Source organism: Gnatocerus cornutus, chromosome 2, assembly GCF_029298725.1.
Source record: "Gnatocerus cornutus isolate USDA-ARS CGAHR chromosome 2, icGnaCorn1.1, whole genome shotgun sequence".
In the NCBI taxonomy this organism is placed as follows: Eukaryota; Metazoa; Arthropoda; class Insecta; order Coleoptera; family Tenebrionidae; genus Gnatocerus; species Gnatocerus cornutus.
The window spans coordinates 18,098,012-18,115,957 of record NC_142234.1 but is presented as its reverse complement, the minus strand read 5'-3'; the positions used below and the strand labels follow the sequence as shown (position 1 = coordinate 18,115,957).

Below are 17,946 nucleotides of genomic sequence, written 5' to 3'. Positions count from 1 at the left end.
ACGCTCTCTTTTCTGATTGGTTTGTTTATTTTGACTATTGTCGTTTGTCTTTAAACTATTTGAATCACAATATATTTTGAACTCTCGATAATTTGAACTTTTTGCGGGTCCCTTGAATTTTAAATTATCGAGAGTCTACTATACCTGCATAATCCAAATTTACACATTTAAGCAAAAAAAGTGTTGTTTAAAATTAAAGTTGTAAAAATTGAGATAAGCATTGTTTTTTGCTTATTCCAATAAATAGTGCAACGTTGTGGTTGAATATCGTATTACTTTGAATAAATAAATTTTTCTCGCACAACAGACAGCTCTTTCCATAAAATAAAAATCCAATATCTGCAAACAGAAACAAGTTTAGACTTGAGGCAAGTAGTGGCATTGTTGAATTTCCCATCTCGAAATGAATCAGAATAATGAATCAGAATCGCCTCGACAGAACTTTGAATTTGTTATTAGCTTCCACGTTTCAATTATTTATCGACGTTCTGTAAACTTTGCACATTCTATCAATTTTCAATTAATAAAATCCGCGGCACCTGATAACCGTTTTGACACAAAATTTGACCTCCGTGGAGTGATCTGACCAAAGAGTGAAAAGGGAAAGTTGCAAATTGCAACAGATTCCTCAAAACCGGTGTAGGATTTTTTCTACCTTCACAAATGACGTGTGTCAAGAAGTACAAAGCGTGCAAGAATAGTCATGCATTTTATAATAATAGGGGTCTGCTTGATAAGATAGGTAAAGCTGCTGTGCGGGTCATTAAAAGATCAATAATCCAGAGCGAGACGATTTACCGAGGCCGCGTGTTAATTCTTTGCGTCTTTATTTACCACACGGCGCTGCCACCAGTTATTACAAATTTTTGGCGTAATTTATCGGCTTGGATCGGCGCAAGTGACCCCCGACCTGACGCCAATTAACGGCTATTGGGGGAAGAGCCGATTGGGCACCGCCAGTCAGCGCCAGAAGTCTCGTGGTGAGCAGAGCAACTGGCTTTGGTCAAGATTTAGTTGGTGTCTGTACTTCGGCCGAGTGTGAATCGATAGGCGAGCGATGTGTCGAGTGTAAATCGGTGATGAACTAAATCCGGGACACTTGGTGGACGTCTGCAATGTGGCTGCACACCATCCTGTCCTTCGGGTGCTTACTCGTCTTCACTTCCTCGACGGTGAGGTCCACATTTTTCTTTCCATTAACAAAAAAAAAAGACGAAATTTTAATTTGCAACAAGCGGGGAATGCGAAGAATGTCGGGAATTTCTGACTAAAATAGGTGGAAAAGAGTTGGGTATGAGAAAAAAGAGCGAATTTGGGGCTGACGCAGCGAGGTCCTTCATTTTTCTCCGTTGGCCGATAAACAAACCTCTTCGTTCCGTGACGTAAAACCAGTAGAGAACAACCAATAAATATGTCAGCAAAATTTTTGAATTAGTGTGGTCCATCGAGGAATGTCCTTAACATTTTTCCACGTGTTTATATTAATTAGTCCTAGAGCCGGTTTCGGCGTATAATTATTGTTCTGATCGGTTCTATAGAGATAGCCAAAGTACCCATTTCAGTTTTAAAAACTTAATGACTTCATTAAGTCTCCGATTCCCATCTCCGCAAAATTAAGCAAAAAGAAACTTTCTGCAACATAAACAACTTCCCTCGTTTCAATTTTTTCCGAGCTTTTCCGAGGGGTGGATAAATAATTTCGCTGGTGTCCATTTTCGGGTTTGGACCTTTTTAGAGTGCTTGACAACTCCATACAAGTTTCGCGCATTGTTGTGATGCATACTTAATGAGATGCAACATTCCAATCCTGACTTTGAGAAATGTCACCGCGAATTTCAGTCTTGGTTTTTTCAACTCTGAATAACAATAAATTTAGATTTCTCCGATTTTTGCAGGTAATTTTCTGCGGAACTTATAGCTTTGTATAGGAAGGTAATTAATTTTTGCCATAACAACTAGACACCTGTGTGTAAGCATTGAGTAATTTATAAAGCTCTACTTTAGTAGCTGCCTAATAAATTAACACGCATTAATCTAGTTGGGAGCTTCAGTGTGGCGTGCGTTGAGAAATTAGAGCGTTTTCTTCAACCTGATTCCCGATTAAAATTTATGATTAGTTAACCGAAAATCAGGTACACGTAATTCTGAGGTATTATTTTGCAAATCATCATGGAAAGTAAACACTGCTCTGCTCGCCTGTACAAACAATTAAATTTTGTTGCCCACTTTTCTAATAAATAACGTGGCTATAAAATGCTAATGAGAAGAAGTTCAAAGCTTGAAACTAGAAACTAACACCTGAATTATGCAGGTGATTCTCAGAGTGAACAAATAATTAACAATAAACTCCCTTTTGTATGAGAACGACTAACTCTCTAACGAGATTAAACGTTTAAATGATTTTTTGGAAAATTCCTTTTGAGGGCAACCCGTCATTATCCAGACCGTTATTTCTTCTAAACGCAGTATTTAGCACATCAAGTATGTAAGATATTATTAGTTGGCTTTTAACTAGCTTTACTTAACTAACAGAAACCAATAGCTTCTATAACTGACGACAATTAACTCAATTATCGACAACACTAATTGGTTCCACTTCTTCGTTTTTGTTGGCAAAGTTAATTACCTGTGGAACTTGCCCTATATTTCCTTTACAGATGTCGTGGAAAATGCTCGCGAGTTTTGTGTTGTCTCATATTGACTGTTTTCGATCGACGAGCTTTGTCAATTAATTTCGTTCGATTATATTAATGATTCCTGGAATTGCAATCTTCCTACATGTTGCTATAAATATAAATCATTGGAGAGGAAGACCTGAGCTGCTTCATTCTTGATAAAACACAAAAAAAATTAGCGGCTATAAATCTGACTTTTATTATTATTTATTACAATATTTGGCAGACTTTTACTCAGTAAGTGCGCATCAACTGTACCAAAATTCAAGATTATACATCTGAATTAAGTATAGATTTTTTTGTAAGTACGAAAAAACAGCACCATCTTAGTTTGAAGGCCATAAAAGTTGCTATTTTCGTGGCCTAAAACTACAAAATCTGGTAATCTTACGAAATGTCCCAAAATTCTGAGATTTTGTAGTGTTTTATTTAGAAAAAACTGCACCAAAAATCCATTGCCTTATGCCAGCGAAAACAGGCAAATTAAATCACTTTGAGGCGATTATTAAGTGTGCCAAAATACAATACTATTGATTTCATTACACATCTTGTCTGGTATGTAGACTACTCAAATAAATCTTTACTAATAAACATAAATTAGTCCTAGACCTTGTACTAGATTTAGATTGTACAAAAATCTCTTTGTTTATGTTTTAACGTGGCATTGTTCGTTTTTTTTTCGGTTATATAACCGAAATAAGTATTTATTTTCCAGTTTCCTCCGAAAGGTGTACAGACGCCTTAGTCTTTCTCCGTTCATTGACTTCTTCATAATTAACAAGAGCACATATTGTTCAGTATTTATAAGGGTTCCCAAAACTATTTACAAATTATACATTATACCGACAGCAGCTCAACAACGCTGTTAAGTTAAATCAATGAAAACGTAATTGTGAGCATAAATGGAAATATATCGAGCAGAACGTAATATTGCCCTTAACAAATTTTCTGTTGGTCATTACAGAGGTATAAAAAGCAAAACGGATCGCCCCTTTAATAAGCTCTGAAATCGTCATTAGACACACCTTAAGAGTGTATCGTTATCGGCTAGTTTTTCAAATTGACAGTTAGCAGGTTCGTCTGAAGCTTTCTTCTATGAGTTATAAGTTTATGCTAAAAGCGAATTACATGGTCGTTCGTGAATGTTGAATGTAATACGTAATTATTTATTGCATATATAGAAAGCGGAAAAGAACGGTCCATCGGTTCTGATAAATATTGCAGAGGACAATAATATTTAAAAACGCGCTATAAAACGTTGAACAGATGTAAGTATACAGTGTGGATAGCACACGAGACACCCGACCAACTGGTGGAGTAGTTTGTCAAGTAAAATATAATAATAATAATAATAACGGATAATCTATAATTGAACGTCTTTGGAATAAGTACCACTCGTACAATTGTAATTATACGGCGCTACTTTTAATTAGAGAGCCACACCAGCCTAAATATTAGCTCAACGAGGGCACCGGCGGCAATTCAATTTGTTGTTTTTTAGCGCCGGGCAATTTAGCGAATTACGCAGTTCGACGGAATTGGCGTTTTTCCAGCATTTTTTGGGCGTCCCGTTGCGAGATGGTCACTGCTGGTTTCGATAGCAAAGGGCAAAGCGGCGGCGATTATACTTAGCAGGTAGATGAGATATGACTTGATACAGGTGTGGAATACAATGGGTAGAGCTGCACGGACTGAACACCTGTTCACAATAGCAACAGGAATGCAGACCCAGTCAGTCGAACACCTGGGCAATCGGGATGCGTTATTTGGTACCGTGCCGCATCGTTTTTTACCCGAATTGCCCTGGAAAGCGGACCCACGGGCTTACCATGGACCACTGACATCTTCCCACGACCGACTTCGGGGGCGATTCTTCTTGATGGACAATTTAACGGAAAAAGTTGAGCGAGCGGCTACGGATAAACTGCCTTGTTAGAACCGCCGTTCTAGACACAGTGGCGTAACTGCGGTGGAAGATTAATTGAACGGAAGAGCAGATATGTTGTCACAATTGGATTTATGGCGATGGAGGAGCTAATAAATCTCTGTTAATATTATTTTAATTAAACACTAGATACAGGTCATATATCGTACAATCAAAGGAAAAACTATTGTGGGTATTTATGATGACAGTCAGTGCCTCTTTTGTGAAAACCTCCGTTAGCATGCCCACATGTTCAGATGGGTTTTCAGCTCTTATCAAAACTCCACCTTACGCAGAATGTCGTTTTTTACGATAGTGACTGAAACCAAAAAAATTGTACAAATAACACAGGTTGACAATTTTTTTTTCTGGGTTTCTGTTCTAATGGATAGATTTTGATGCTAAACATCCAAAAACACTAAAAGAAAGTGGTAGTGCATTTATCAAAACGGTAGCAAATTGCATAATTACAGAGTAGTGAGTGTTTACTTATCTATCATTGTTGTAAAAACCGTTTTTGGGTATAACTGAATTAGAAAATGGCGTCAAGATAGTGTAAATAAGCTTTTGATACATTCTGTGTTATTTGCGATGAATTTATTAAAGTATAATAAAGCAAAAAAATTTCTTTGCCAACAAATTTAAAGCATTGTAAAACTTATAAAGCCTATTTTAACCTCCTAATCCGGAATCAATATAAACATTGGGTATCTCATTTTGCCTGTGTTTACTTCAAAAATACTTAAGAACATATTAATACTTTTATACCTTGAATATTCAATAACTGCTATTATTATATATCTATATTATTATATAGCTATATTATTTATCAAAATAAATCCCAATTCATCTTAATTCTCATACAAGCAAAAGAAAATGACTAAATATTCATGTTTGGACTTATTTTTTTATAATTTTAAGTTTGTACGCTATTATTTTGGAATTAAAAAGACTCCGATGTTCAGCAAAAAAAAATCTGATTGTACTTTATAATAAATTTATGAAAATTCAATCATGTTTCTTAACAATTCGAAAAATTGTTCTAATTTTTACAAAAGCAAACTTTGATCAAAAAAAATATTTGTCTCTTTGTTGGTAACGTAGAAGAAACCAAAATTTGACATTAAGAAGTCAGACTCAAAAATCATGTAATCAACATCGACCATTTAAAATCATGAAAAAGACAAAAAGTAGTAAAAGTTTTATGACCTCGGATGGCAGAGTTTATATTTCCGAGTGAGAGGGTTCAGCTCACGGAAAGATATTGAGACTTTTTAAAGCCAGTAATAGTAACTGACCCTTCGTTTTTATGTCCTCACTTTATATTTACGACATGCGGATTGATACACAATTTTAATAAATGATTATACTTAACAGTCATTGATTTTATTTAAATTTTTGCAGTGCGACAAACGGTTGAAGTCTATTCGTGACGCCAATTAAAATCCAGCCTATTAAATACGAACTTGGTACATGATACGTCAATTACAAAGTCCTTTTTTCTCCCTTGGGGTCAAACTTTGAGCATGAATCTCCGCGGCGATAATCTTGAATTAAACACCTTCAATTTGTTGACTTTACGCACGCAAATGAAATTTCGTGCTAGAATCGTTATAAAACAGACACGGATGCAATTTTTTCAGTTGCTCAACTGAACTTCGCTAATTTACACCGTTCAGAAGTAAACTCAACACGTCAATCGCATCGAACGATTTTTTTCGGTTTTACGGGCTGTCCGCGGCGCACTCGGAGCGTTTTATGGCGTTTACCTGTACATTCATAAATCACGAAACGCATGTTTATGACTTTCGTGCAATTTACGCATTGGCAGTGCAGTATTTTAGAGGAAAACTGCTGCATAAAACCACCACATTAAAATAATTTAACGCGAGTAGCGCGTTGTAAACTCGCGTATCTTTAGCGTTTGAGGAAATTCACGGTCAGGTTTCGCAGGATTTGATGGAGCGCGAATCAACTCTGCAAGTTAAAACAACCATTAGAGATTATGAGTTCTTATAAAGACTGAAAGACTTGATAAGAGATCATGAAAAACATTTTCAAAAGATTGTTGACGGAAAAAAGGATTCGGTTTTGGATTTGTGTCAAATAGAGCGCAGTTATTGTCCACAACAAAACAGCAAAGTAATTTATTTCCCGAAGCCTTATTACAAAGATACCAACTGTTTAATATGTTTCAAAAATAAATTGCTCCAGTTGCCTGTGGGCATCATAAATTTTGCGGAACGGTATATCAGATGGCTGTTAATAAGAATTAGAGCAGAGTATTGTGTAAATTAAAGTACCCAGAATGGTTCAAACTATTCCTTTCGGTGTTGATTATCTACGTGCGGGTGCTCGGAACCTCATCCTTCGTCAAGGTACACCTGCGAAACCATCCTGAAAAGAGGCTATTTCGCGGTCTTTTGGCTTTTACCACCGAACGTAAATCATCTGAAGCTATTGTTTCCACGAAAACCGTGACACCAGCGGGATTCTTTCATTCTTGAGGAGTTGGAGGGACAATTCACGCTTCGGCTTCGCTATTGAATTATATTTACTCCAAATAAACATGACGACCCGGTTAAACGGGTTTAAAGATCCGATGCCAAACGCCCCTCGACTTATTAATTATCTGCAATCTAAGGCAAAACGAGACAATGGACATGGGATTAATTGGAGATTTTCTCAGGGTGTTGTGTAGGAAAGTGCTTAATCAAATCAGACAACATAATGTATACTAACAACAGTTTAATTAACTGTAAATTTGTATCGGTATTTTTTAATTCAAAACTCGAGGCCAAACAAATAAAAGTTTGTTTAGACGCATTTCGCAATTGTAATTGTTGTCGGTCGTCTAGGAAATTGTTGCTTTCTGTATTTTTGCATGTTGCGGTAGATAATGGAACATTTCGACACGTCTTTTCCACTGGTAATCTCCTCAAAGTAATTTATCAAAATCTGACACAATAATTGCTATTTACCATCGTGATTATACCTTGCCAACCATCAAAAACTTGGCTTTTTAATGCACCCATCATACACTTTATGACTTGCTAATTACCACCAATAGACACTTGTTACAATGACCATTGAACTCGGGTTACCACGATTTAATTGTGAGCGATGCTAATAATTCCTGTAAAGTTTCCAACATTCTTTCGTGATGCAAATGGCATTATTTGATATTCATCGCGTGTTGGAGATTTTAACGACGTGCCAAGCATGTTTCAAATTTTTTTCGAATTTTATCAGCTCTCGTTGAATAAACTCGAGCCTGAGATTGAGACATTATTCTTTAATTTACGTGTGAAATTTATTGCGGAGATACGTGGAGTAATTGATCTATTTCCTCCGCCACGACGGATCCGAAAGCTCTGATAATTATTTACGAGGCACGAGTTGCAGATCAATGAGATAAAGCAAATTTCCGATCAAATTAGAAGCAGCACCGAGCGAATATTTTTCTATTGAGTAATGGCTAAATTCTGAAACGTGTTCACGTGTTTATAGATTTATGCGTCTTCGTAAAAAATGTGACGGTTCCAACAGGTGTACAGATATGCGCGTTTCAATAAATGATAATACCTCATAAATTTATTCACTCATAGATTGAGGCTGTCTTTTCCCGGAGCAAAGAATTTAAATAAAAAAAATTCTTGTTTACGAAAATATTCCAACCGGCAATAAAGGAGTTGTAAAAAGGCAGCAGAGGCATTTAATCAAAGCATTTTACAAGTTTTACGAACTTCTATTGAGGTCAGTCCGATATTGATCTGATTTATTTAAACATTGCAAAGTATGAAGGAAATAGAGTTTGTGTTACTTGCGGCGGCGCCAGCTGATAACGCGAGCGATTTTCAATAAATCATAATATTCAAGATTTTATAAACAGCAGTGTTTCTGATTTAAATAACATCTTGAGTCATGCAACGTAACGAACTTAAAAATCTTTTATTTCAGGAGATTTCCTGTCACCCGAAGGCTTGCAGCAAAGACATGGACGAGAAGAACGTGTGCGGCTCCGATGGATTGACATATCCGAATCGTTGTCACTTTGAGAAAGCTCGTTGTTTCAATAAGAATTTAACTTTGACGAAAAGAGGACCTTGTCGGCAACAGAAGCCTTGTCGTGATTGGGAAATCTACAGGCATTCGAATCCTGATTATAAGTACCAGGCAAGTTGTCGACAAGATGGAAGCTACGCCTCAGCTCAGTGCCATTCTGACATCGGACTTTGCTGGTGTGTCACTCCGCAGGTGAGGATTTATCGAATCTGGACGATTTTTTTCTTTGTTGGAGAACAAAAGGGAAAGGTGTGATTTATACGCGATGTCTCAACAAAAGCGACAAGAGCAGATTGTGGGAAAATTGGAAGTAAATTTTTAAACTTGTTGGCGCGGTGGAAAATAACTTTTTCAAGTGATTCACGCAAGATTAATGAGATTACTTAACCGCAAACCGCCCGTTGATGGAAACCCTTGTTATGGTCAGAGTTCCAAGTTAAATGTTATCTCGGTTCGGATCTCAACAGTCGGACCATTATAATAGAGAATGTCCTCACAGTTGGCAGATATTAACTAGGGAAATGGACGCTTAGCGAATTTCAGTTAGTTTCCAGAAATGTATTTTTTTATTTGTGTTTACTTAGGATTAATTTGTGTCTAATCCAGTGTCGTGACCAATAGGGAGTGCCGCTTCCATACACCTCCATCAGATGGAGGCCCGACTCAAAGCCCCATTGCGGCCGTAAAAAATCGACAAGACGTCGTAGTCCCACACGCAAAGGCCGAAATCGCACCTGCAAGCAGCCCGACAAGGCCAAATTCAACAACAACCTGATCAACATCTTCCACACCGAGTGGAGCCGCGACCATGGCGGTGTCATCAAACCGCACAACAATGAAACCGACTTAATGGTCAATAAATGGAAATTCAGTACTATGGATGCCGACTCCAATGGGTATCTCGACAGGAGCGAATACCGCGACTTGAAGAAGATCGCTAAGAAAGCCGTCAAACCGAAGAAGTGTGCAAAGATGTTCCCGCGCTCCTGTGATGTCAACAGCGATTCGCTCATCAGCCTTCAGGAGTGGGCAGAATGCCTTACCAGGGATGGCATGGACGGTAGGTGTAATTCTAAATGGCATTAACTAGTATATCCGGTGAGCACTGGCCCCGCGCTTCCGCTCGCCCACTAACTCCCTTGTTTATCAAGAACTGGCATGCTCGTACCAAGTTTTGAACTTAAATAGTTTTTTTGCGTGTTTTTTCCTGGTTGGAACCAGATGGGGGCGGCGCACAGAATACTCCGAATGAAAGGGGCGACGACCAGGACGACTACACCGATAGCTTCCCACCACATAGGCCGCTACCACATGGTGAGTATACCAACTTTTTGACGACGGAGCTCTGATTTCATCAAGTGTAGGAAGTGGAAGCTATGATTAATATATTTGTGGTAACGACCAACAGTCCTCGGAACACTAATCAGATTTAGTCAATTTGTAAAATTACAAGATTGCTGGACGTATTTAGAATGTTAGACACGTGCCACGTCTTTATCGTACACCACCATTTATTGAGAGCCGCATTATGTGAGTCATAAAGCGCATACATTTAACAATCTCTATTTGAAGTTATGGTCTTTAACTTTCAATTGCTCTTAAAATATTGGATTTCCTCTACGTAAACTTATCATTATTTAAACCCTTTGGAACTTTTCGGTTGCAAACTGTAGCAAATTGACTATCTTGTGTGGGTCTAATGTTTCTAGTTCAAACGACCAGTAACTGATGCTTAACTTGTAGAAATGGTCAAAGTACCGTCTTGTTCATGGAGCAGTACTGTTTTCAGAAATGTGGTGCAACAATTAATCCTCGAGGAAGAACCCGTTGATTAAGGAAACTGTTTTCGTGAACGCGACCGGCAAATCCATGCACACACTCCTCGCAAATGACATGCTTATGCGTTATTTTCGTAACCAAAAATCGCGATAATTCGTCAAAAGTGGACTAAAGACGATAATAATAACACTGGCCGACAAAATAAAAGTTAAAACATGTCGTCTTGATAAAAATTAGTGTACCCTATGTAAGTTTGACCAGAGAACACGGCGTTTAGTTTTTAAGATATTAAAAAACTGCTAATTTGAGTGCAAAAGCATCTAAAATCATCTCAATATAGTGTGTGCAAAATATTATGTAAATCGGTGAAACCGTTTTAGAAAAATAAAGATTTTATGGTAAAATTTCCGGAACTACATATAAATTTCTGTCGCTTTCATTTACCTAACTGTCTAGTAGTCTTAGTTTTAATAAAAATGATTTTTTGATAAAGAAAAAAATTATCTGTAATTATGTACGTCAACGACAAAAATCGTGTTGACCAGTGTAATTAACTAAAGAAGTAATTCATTGGTAGTTTTTTTGCAAATTTACCACCCAAAACCCCCTACTGATTTAAGGTCACAATTCCATAATTATTTTGTTTCCTTTATAATTTATAATTAATCCCAAGTTTTCATTGAATTCATGGCCTGCTCAGATGCCTAATCAATTTGACCCTTTGAATTTTAGATTCTTAAAATGCTTTGGCTAATCCTTGGAACCTCCTTGAATTTTTTAAGTGCACAAAATTGTGTGGTGATACCAATTTATTAAAAAAACGCAGATGTTGTGACGAGAACTCTACAACGATTACATAAGACGAATTTATTAAAAACAAATTTATTCCGCAAATTCCACATTACTAATCCATAAACGTACCATATATCTTTATTGCTAACTATTTCGCTCCAAACGATTGAAAACGATAATTGCCGCATTAAAATAATATGATAATAACTGTATTAATAAGATTATGACCTTTTACCATAATAATTGTTATTAATTGCAGCTGCATCACCAAGAAACAGTTTAAATTGTTGATTGTTCGTACGACAAAATTCTTACAAATTAAAATGCACATGTGCTTCTAATTATTTATTTCAACGGCACCCCGTGGCGTCAAAGTAAAATTTCCATTATCCTCCACTTTATAGCTTTAACCTATGACGAGGAATCCTCCGAAATCCACGACGATGATGACCCCACTGATTGTCTTTCGGATCGACAAGCGGCTCTAATGGATGGAGGTGAATTTTACGTCCCCGAGTGTACCCCCGATGGACGCTATAAAAAGGTATAAATACCCAGAAGAAGCGAAAATTGCCATTGTACACGAAATGCACCTAAAAGTGTCGCGCATGTTTGGTGACCTTTTCGTGTTGCATCAAAGCGATAAGTAATTTTTATGGGACTCTTTTTCGATTTATTTATAATTACGAGACGCCTTTTATCTATAATTGAGCAATAAATTCTTTTAATGCATACCACGTTGTCTTGAGAGCGCATGTGGTGCGTGATGGTTAATAACAATAAATCTTGAAAAATTTCTGATGGGGCTATCTTGAATGCCCACAAATATTTAGGAGTGACTTGGGATTGTACATAACATAAGTACTTGAGACAACAAGAAATGCGATAGTGTGATGGCAAACAGAACTGTTAAATGCTCTAATGGGTTGCTGATTTTTCACTTTTCTCTGCTAGATTCAGTGCTATAAAGCTGCCGAGTACTGTTTCTGCGTCCACGAAGACACAGGTCAAAACATCCCGGGGACCTCTGTGAAAAACGGGAAGCCCCAATGCGATCAACTGACCAACGTCAACCGCCCAATGAAGGGATGCCCGAATGAGAAGAAATCAGTTTTCTTGCGCGATCTCATCCAGTTCCTACATTCGCGAATGATGAAGAACAACGATACGAAGAATCTTAACAATCTCTCGTGGATGTCGACCAAGGAGGAGCAGGCGGCCACTTGGAGCTTTGTTGAATTCGACAAAAACAAAAACAAAATGTTGGATAGGAACGAGTGGAAGGTCTTCAAAGAGGTTGTGTCTAAAGAGAAGAATTTAAAGAAATGCGGGAAGAAGTTGCCCAGGTACTGTGATATAAATAAAGATCGACACATTAGTATGACGGAGTGGCTGAACTGTTTGAATATACAAAAAGGTAAGGATTGTATTGCGGGGTGTTTTTATTGATTGTGTTCTTGCAGAAACTGTTACCAGGCCGGCTATTTCACCCAGAGCTGGGAAAAAGAACCCATTGGATGTGTTGATGGAAGATTAGTGATTGTGACGTAATTGTTGATAGACTGGATGACCCAGCTTTACATGGACTGGCGAAAGCCACGGCAACTCTTGTGATTATAGTGTAGTGTATAGCTTTCATCTATTATCGTAAAAAATGCATTGTGCTTATTTATTCTCAACCTTATTAAGACCGCGGTAGCTGCGGCTGTTTTACCCAAATTTTCGGAAAGCTTTGTTGATGGATTTTTAGTGTAATTAAAAACCACTTTGTTATTGTCTGACTATTTAAGAAAATAAACAAATATCAATTCACAACTTATTCTACAACGAAACGACCTCACGCAGTCCATTTGAGACACCTTGTATCCTGATGGGTGTCCATACATTTAATACTACAATACCTCATCCCGCAGGATACACAGGAATAATTCCCAAAAAATCCACAAACTGCACAGAAATGTCGCGGGGGTAAAGAAGACTCCTCAGCTGCGATATCAATGTACGATACCCGTCCAGTCACATCAGCCTCAACGCGATCTTCGTCTACCAACTGTTGAAAGTTCTTGCGGAATTTAGTTTGGTAGTACTCAGCGGTGCGCTCCTTCTTCTTAGTTCGCGTGGATCTCTGTTCCAAGTTATCCTCAAACTTTGGGGCTTTCTTACTCATAACTAAATCAGCATGGGGGTCGTCTTGGTAGTTGTCCGACTCTAGAAGCTCCATGATTTTGCGGTGGCGGCGCCGACGTTGGGTCTCATCAATCACTCGTCGTTTATCGCCTTCTTTGATGCGGGTAGAGCCCCGCACCTGGGGCTTCGAGGCTTTCATCATGGTGATGGGAATTTCTTGTTTTTATTTACTAAAAAAATTAAGGTTAAGTTTGGAAAAGTTGACAAACGTCAAATTTCATAAATAACTCGGTTGGTATAGAAGGGATCTGTAGGTATGGTATCATATATGGGGAAATTTCCATTAGTCACTAAAAATCTAGGGACTTTGATGGAAAGTACGATTTAAAGTTCAGCGGGAATTAAGAAAAACGAAACATAAAAATATATTTGCTTCATTCTGTTAAGACACATCGATAAACTCCAAGTTTTTCTTCTTGGCGTACATTTTTGCCATTTCTCGTCGCGTTTTTACCAAAACTCTGTGACCAGTACAATCCAAGTTTTCTACATAACATTTGTCCTTGCAGCACTTTTTACAAAGTTGATACACACATTTAGAGCCCTGAAAAACTCAATTACAAAGAATTAAGACTGTTATTGTACTCACTAAAGGATTAACACATTTTGTGCATTTAGTAAAACTTCTTTCATTGGATGCATCAGGTTTTTGTGGCCTCCTATTTATCCTCCTTAGTTTTTTCATTTTTTTCCTACTTATCTGATTTCCGTCATTGTCCTCAAAGTGTCTTTTCGCTTCTTGCTTCTAGAAACAGACTTAAGAACTGTTTTTAAATCAGTCATGAATAAATACGTTTTCTTCTATTTTCTTCAAGTGTTCTTCAGGGCAGACTCTTACATATGGTTGACACAGCCAAGGTGGTAGAACCAGATTTTCACTATCAGCCTCTGTGGTTTCAGTCCATGTCTTTCTACCTTCATGGAATGGTTCATACATGTCTTTCAGCACATTAACAATCCTTCTAAATTCTGCCATATTATTTGCCGCCCCTAATTCTATCCTCAAGTTGTTGTTGCAAGGAATAGATAATCTACAAATTAATTTGAATCAATAATGTCACAGATTTCACTAATTTCTCTCACACATGATGGAATAATTTAAAAAGATGACCTCTAGTATAAGACATTGGACAAGGATATTGGTCCACAAGATCCAAGTATTGTAGCGCTGGTTCCCAAGAGGGGGGATTTTGACACATAAATAAGGCAGGGTTGTATAAATTTCCTTCAGCTGTCATGACACCAACAGCTCCAGTTTCGTCAAGGCATCTAATTACATCTTGCATGCATTGGATGTTTCCATTGGAGATCACAGGGATGTCCACAGCTTCTCTACAATTTGATTCTGAATTTTCAAGTAAAAAATATGAATTTTGGTACCTCACTGCTTTAACATAACTCCAGTCTGCCATTCCTGTTAAAGGCCCCTTCTGTTCTCTTGTTCTTCCATGAACTGTTAAAATTTTACAACCAGCAGAGACCAACATCTTTGCATAATTAACAGTTTTTTCAATACTTTCAAATCTCCTAACTTTACATGTAACAGGTACTCTGAGTTTAGAGCTTAATAAACTAACTAAAAACTGCGTTAATTGGAAATAAAACCAAAGGAATATTTTTTACCCATTTTATGTAACAATTCCCATTCATCTTGTAAAAAAGCGCCATAATGTCCCCTTTTGGCAATCGCCTGAGGGCACCCCAAATTAATATCAATAGCGCAACAGTGACTCTCAGCAAGGAGAGCAGCCTCCAGCATGGTCCCAGGATCATTCCCACAAAACTGCAAGATTAAGCTTAAAAAATTATTTACACAAAAACAATAAAAATACTTGAACAATTAAGGGCTTGTCTGCGGCACACGATGCCAACGCCTCGTTCCGATACTTGCAATCTTTGGCAAAAATTGCACTGTGCAACATGGGGGTGTAACACAACTGGGCCCCGTATTTTCTACTTAGCAATCGCCAGGCCAACTCGCTTGCGTCCACCATGGGAGCCACTATTTTTGTTGGGGCTCCTAAAGTGTCCCTCCAGAAATCCATTGGTAATTGGCGAAATAAAGCAGATATGAAAAAGTCACGTTGCACATAACCTCAAACGGCAGATTCTGTCATTTGTGTAAAATGTCACGGTGTAGGGTAAAATGTCAAAACTTAAGCGGTACCAGAGATAACTTTATCTCTGGCGGTACATTTATATCGTGTGATTCATTAAATTTCCATTCTAGGTAGGCCGTGTATTTTGGACGTGCGTTGACTTCTTGTTCGATAACTAGCAAATCTCGCAAATATTAAGTCGAAACTACTGTAATGGTGTTAGTTACGACATGAATTTTTTTCTCAAAGCCAACTGCGAATGGAAATTTAATGAATCACACAATATATCTTTCAACAACAACCCAAAAATGCAAACGGCCATATGTTATTTGTTGACAAAAATTCAAAAATTCTTATGTTTTTGGATTTGGCGTGACATTCTGCGTAAAATGAGACCCACATTTGTTGAGTTTGCTTAATAAATAAACGAGGCATTGGCCAAAAACTGTTTTAAAACGTCATTTTAGCGTGATTTTCAATAAATGTTTTCAAAATGAAAACGACGTTTAATAGCATTGAATTATAGATCAGTCGAAAGAGGAGCTGGAAATCTATCTACTGGCCAAATTTGAGATGGATCGGATAATTAGTTTACAAACTATGGCCAAAAAAAAACAATGAAAAATCTTCATCGTTTGAGTCGGATTTTTTTCCCCCGAAAAATCGACTACCGAATTTTAGGCTTTTGAGAACATTTTCTAAGGTAAAATGAACCGAGAAAAAGAATGGCGCAAACCGCAGCTCAATATATCAGATAGTTTCCGAGATATTTAACTTTAAAAATTACGAAAAATGAGAAAAAATTAAAATCAACTTTCGGAAATTTTGATCGGCCATAACTCAGTTATCTTTGTCGGTTCTGAATTTAAATCCCAGATTTGGAATCTGCGGAAAATTCTGCGTACTCTGATGTATAGTAACTTAAGTTTACTCCAAAAATAAGCGCGATATCGATATCAGAAATTTGACATAGTTTAAGTCATGAATTTTTGCAAAAATTTGCAAATTTCGATTTTAGAAAAATCAAAGAACTATTTCTTATGTAAAAAATCGCGAGAAAAACGATGGCGCAAACCGCATCTCAATATCTGAAATAGTTTTCGAGATATCGAGCACGAATTGTTCTGAACCTTCAAAAATTTGGCCCTCTGGCCACAATCCAAAAATTCAAACGACCATAACTCAGTTATTTGTTGACGAAAATTAAAAATTCTCATGTTTTTGGACTCAGCATGTTATTCTGCGTAAAATGAGACCAGATTTGTTGAGTTTACGTTATAAATAAACGAGGCATTGGCCAAAAACTGTTTTGAAAACGTCATTTTAGAGTGATTTTTAATCAATGTTTTCAAAATGAAACCGACGGTTAATAGCTTTGAGTTATACATAAGTCGAAAGAGGAGCTGGAAATCTATCTACTGGCCAAATTTGAGATCGATCGGACAAATAGTTTACAAGCTATGGCCAAAAATAAAAAAAATGAAAAATTTTCATCGTTTGAGTCGGATTTTTTTTTCCCGAAAAATCGACTATCGAATTTTAGGCTTTTGAGAACATTTTCTGAGGTAAAATGAACCGAGAAAAAGAATGGCGCGAACCGCATCTCAATATCTCAAATAGTTTCCGAGATATGTAACTTTAAAAATTACGAAAAATGAGAAAAAATGAAAATCAACTTTCCGAAATTTTGATTGGCCATAACTCAGATATCTTTTGTCGGATCTGAATTTAAATCCCAGATTTGGAATCTGCAGAAAATTCTGCGTACTCTGATGTATAATAACTTAAGTTTACTCAAAAAAATAAGCGAGATATTGATATCAGAAGTTTGGCATAGTTTAAGTCATGAATTTTTGCAAAAATTTGCAAATTTCGATTTTAGAAAAATCAAAGAACTATTTCTTATGTAAAAAATCGCGAGAAAAACGATGGCGCAAACCGCGTCTCAATATCTGAAATAGTTTTCGAGATATCGAGCACGAATTGTTTTGAACCTTCAAAAATTTGGCCCTCTGGCGACAATCCAAAAATTCAAACGACCATAACTCAGTTATTTGTTGACAAAAATTAAAAATTCTCATGTTTTTGGATTCAGCATGACATTCTGCGTAAAAGGAGACCAGATTTGTTGAGTTTACGTAATAAATAAACGAGGCATTGGCCAAAAACTGTTTTGAAAACGTCATTTTAGAGTGATTTTTAATCAATGTTTTCAAAATTGAACCGACGTTTAATAGCTTTGAATTATACATCAGTCGAAAGAGGAGCTGAAAATCTATCTACTGGCCAAATTTGAGATCGATCGGACAAATAGTTTACAAGCTATGGCCAAAAATAAAAAAAATGAAAAATTTTCATCGTTTGAGTCGGATTTTTTTTTCCCGAAAAATCGACTATCGAATTTTAGGCTTTTGAGAACATTTTC

At 37.1% G+C, this 17,946-nt stretch overlaps 3 protein-coding genes across 5 annotated transcripts; 1 reads left to right on the top strand and 2 right to left on the bottom strand.

The window, feature by feature from the left end:
• Positions 1-1,024: 1,024 nt before the first annotated feature.
• Positions 1,025-13,050, top strand: magu (SPARC related modular calcium binding-like protein magu). 2 transcript variants are annotated; one of them, XM_088050596.1, is made up of 7 exons: positions 1,025-1,172; positions 8,560-8,856; positions 9,286-9,724; positions 9,886-9,978; positions 11,640-11,779; positions 12,190-12,652; positions 12,699-13,050. In XM_088050596.1, the coding sequence occupies exons 1-7, from the start codon at positions 1,116-1,118 to the stop codon at positions 12,770-12,772; spliced, it is 1,563 nt and encodes a 520-aa protein (XP_087906722.1). In that variant the 5' UTR covers positions 1,025-1,115; the 3' UTR covers positions 12,773-13,050. The 2 variants fall into 2 exon arrangements, with proteins under 2 accessions (XP_087906722.1, XP_087906721.1); XM_088050595.1 differs by having other exon boundaries at positions 9,853-9,978.
• Positions 13,002-13,695, bottom strand: LOC148179697 (zinc finger HIT domain-containing protein 1). Its single transcript, XM_088050600.1, has one exon. The coding sequence runs from the start codon at positions 13,562-13,564 to the stop codon at positions 13,073-13,075; it is 492 nt and encodes a 163-aa protein (XP_087906726.1). The 5' UTR covers positions 13,565-13,695; the 3' UTR covers positions 13,002-13,072.
• A 77-nt stretch (positions 13,696-13,772) lies between these two features.
• On the bottom strand, positions 13,773-16,294 carry LOC148179696 (tRNA-dihydrouridine(16/17) synthase [NAD(P)(+)]-like). Of its 2 annotated transcripts, none has more exons than XM_088050599.1 (7): positions 15,255-16,294; positions 15,046-15,205; positions 14,803-14,998; positions 14,506-14,754; positions 14,216-14,453; positions 14,012-14,164; positions 13,773-13,966 (listed from the first exon to the last, which is right to left on the bottom strand). In XM_088050599.1, exons 1-7 carry the CDS (start codon positions 15,465-15,467, stop codon positions 13,805-13,807), a joined length of 1,371 nt encoding a protein of 456 aa, XP_087906725.1. In that variant the 5' UTR covers positions 15,468-16,294; the 3' UTR covers positions 13,773-13,804. The 2 variants fall into 2 exon arrangements, with proteins under 2 accessions (XP_087906725.1, XP_087906723.1); XM_088050597.1 differs by having other exon boundaries at positions 13,774-13,966; positions 14,012-14,167; positions 15,255-16,291.
• Positions 16,295-17,946: the final 1,652 nt, after the last annotated feature.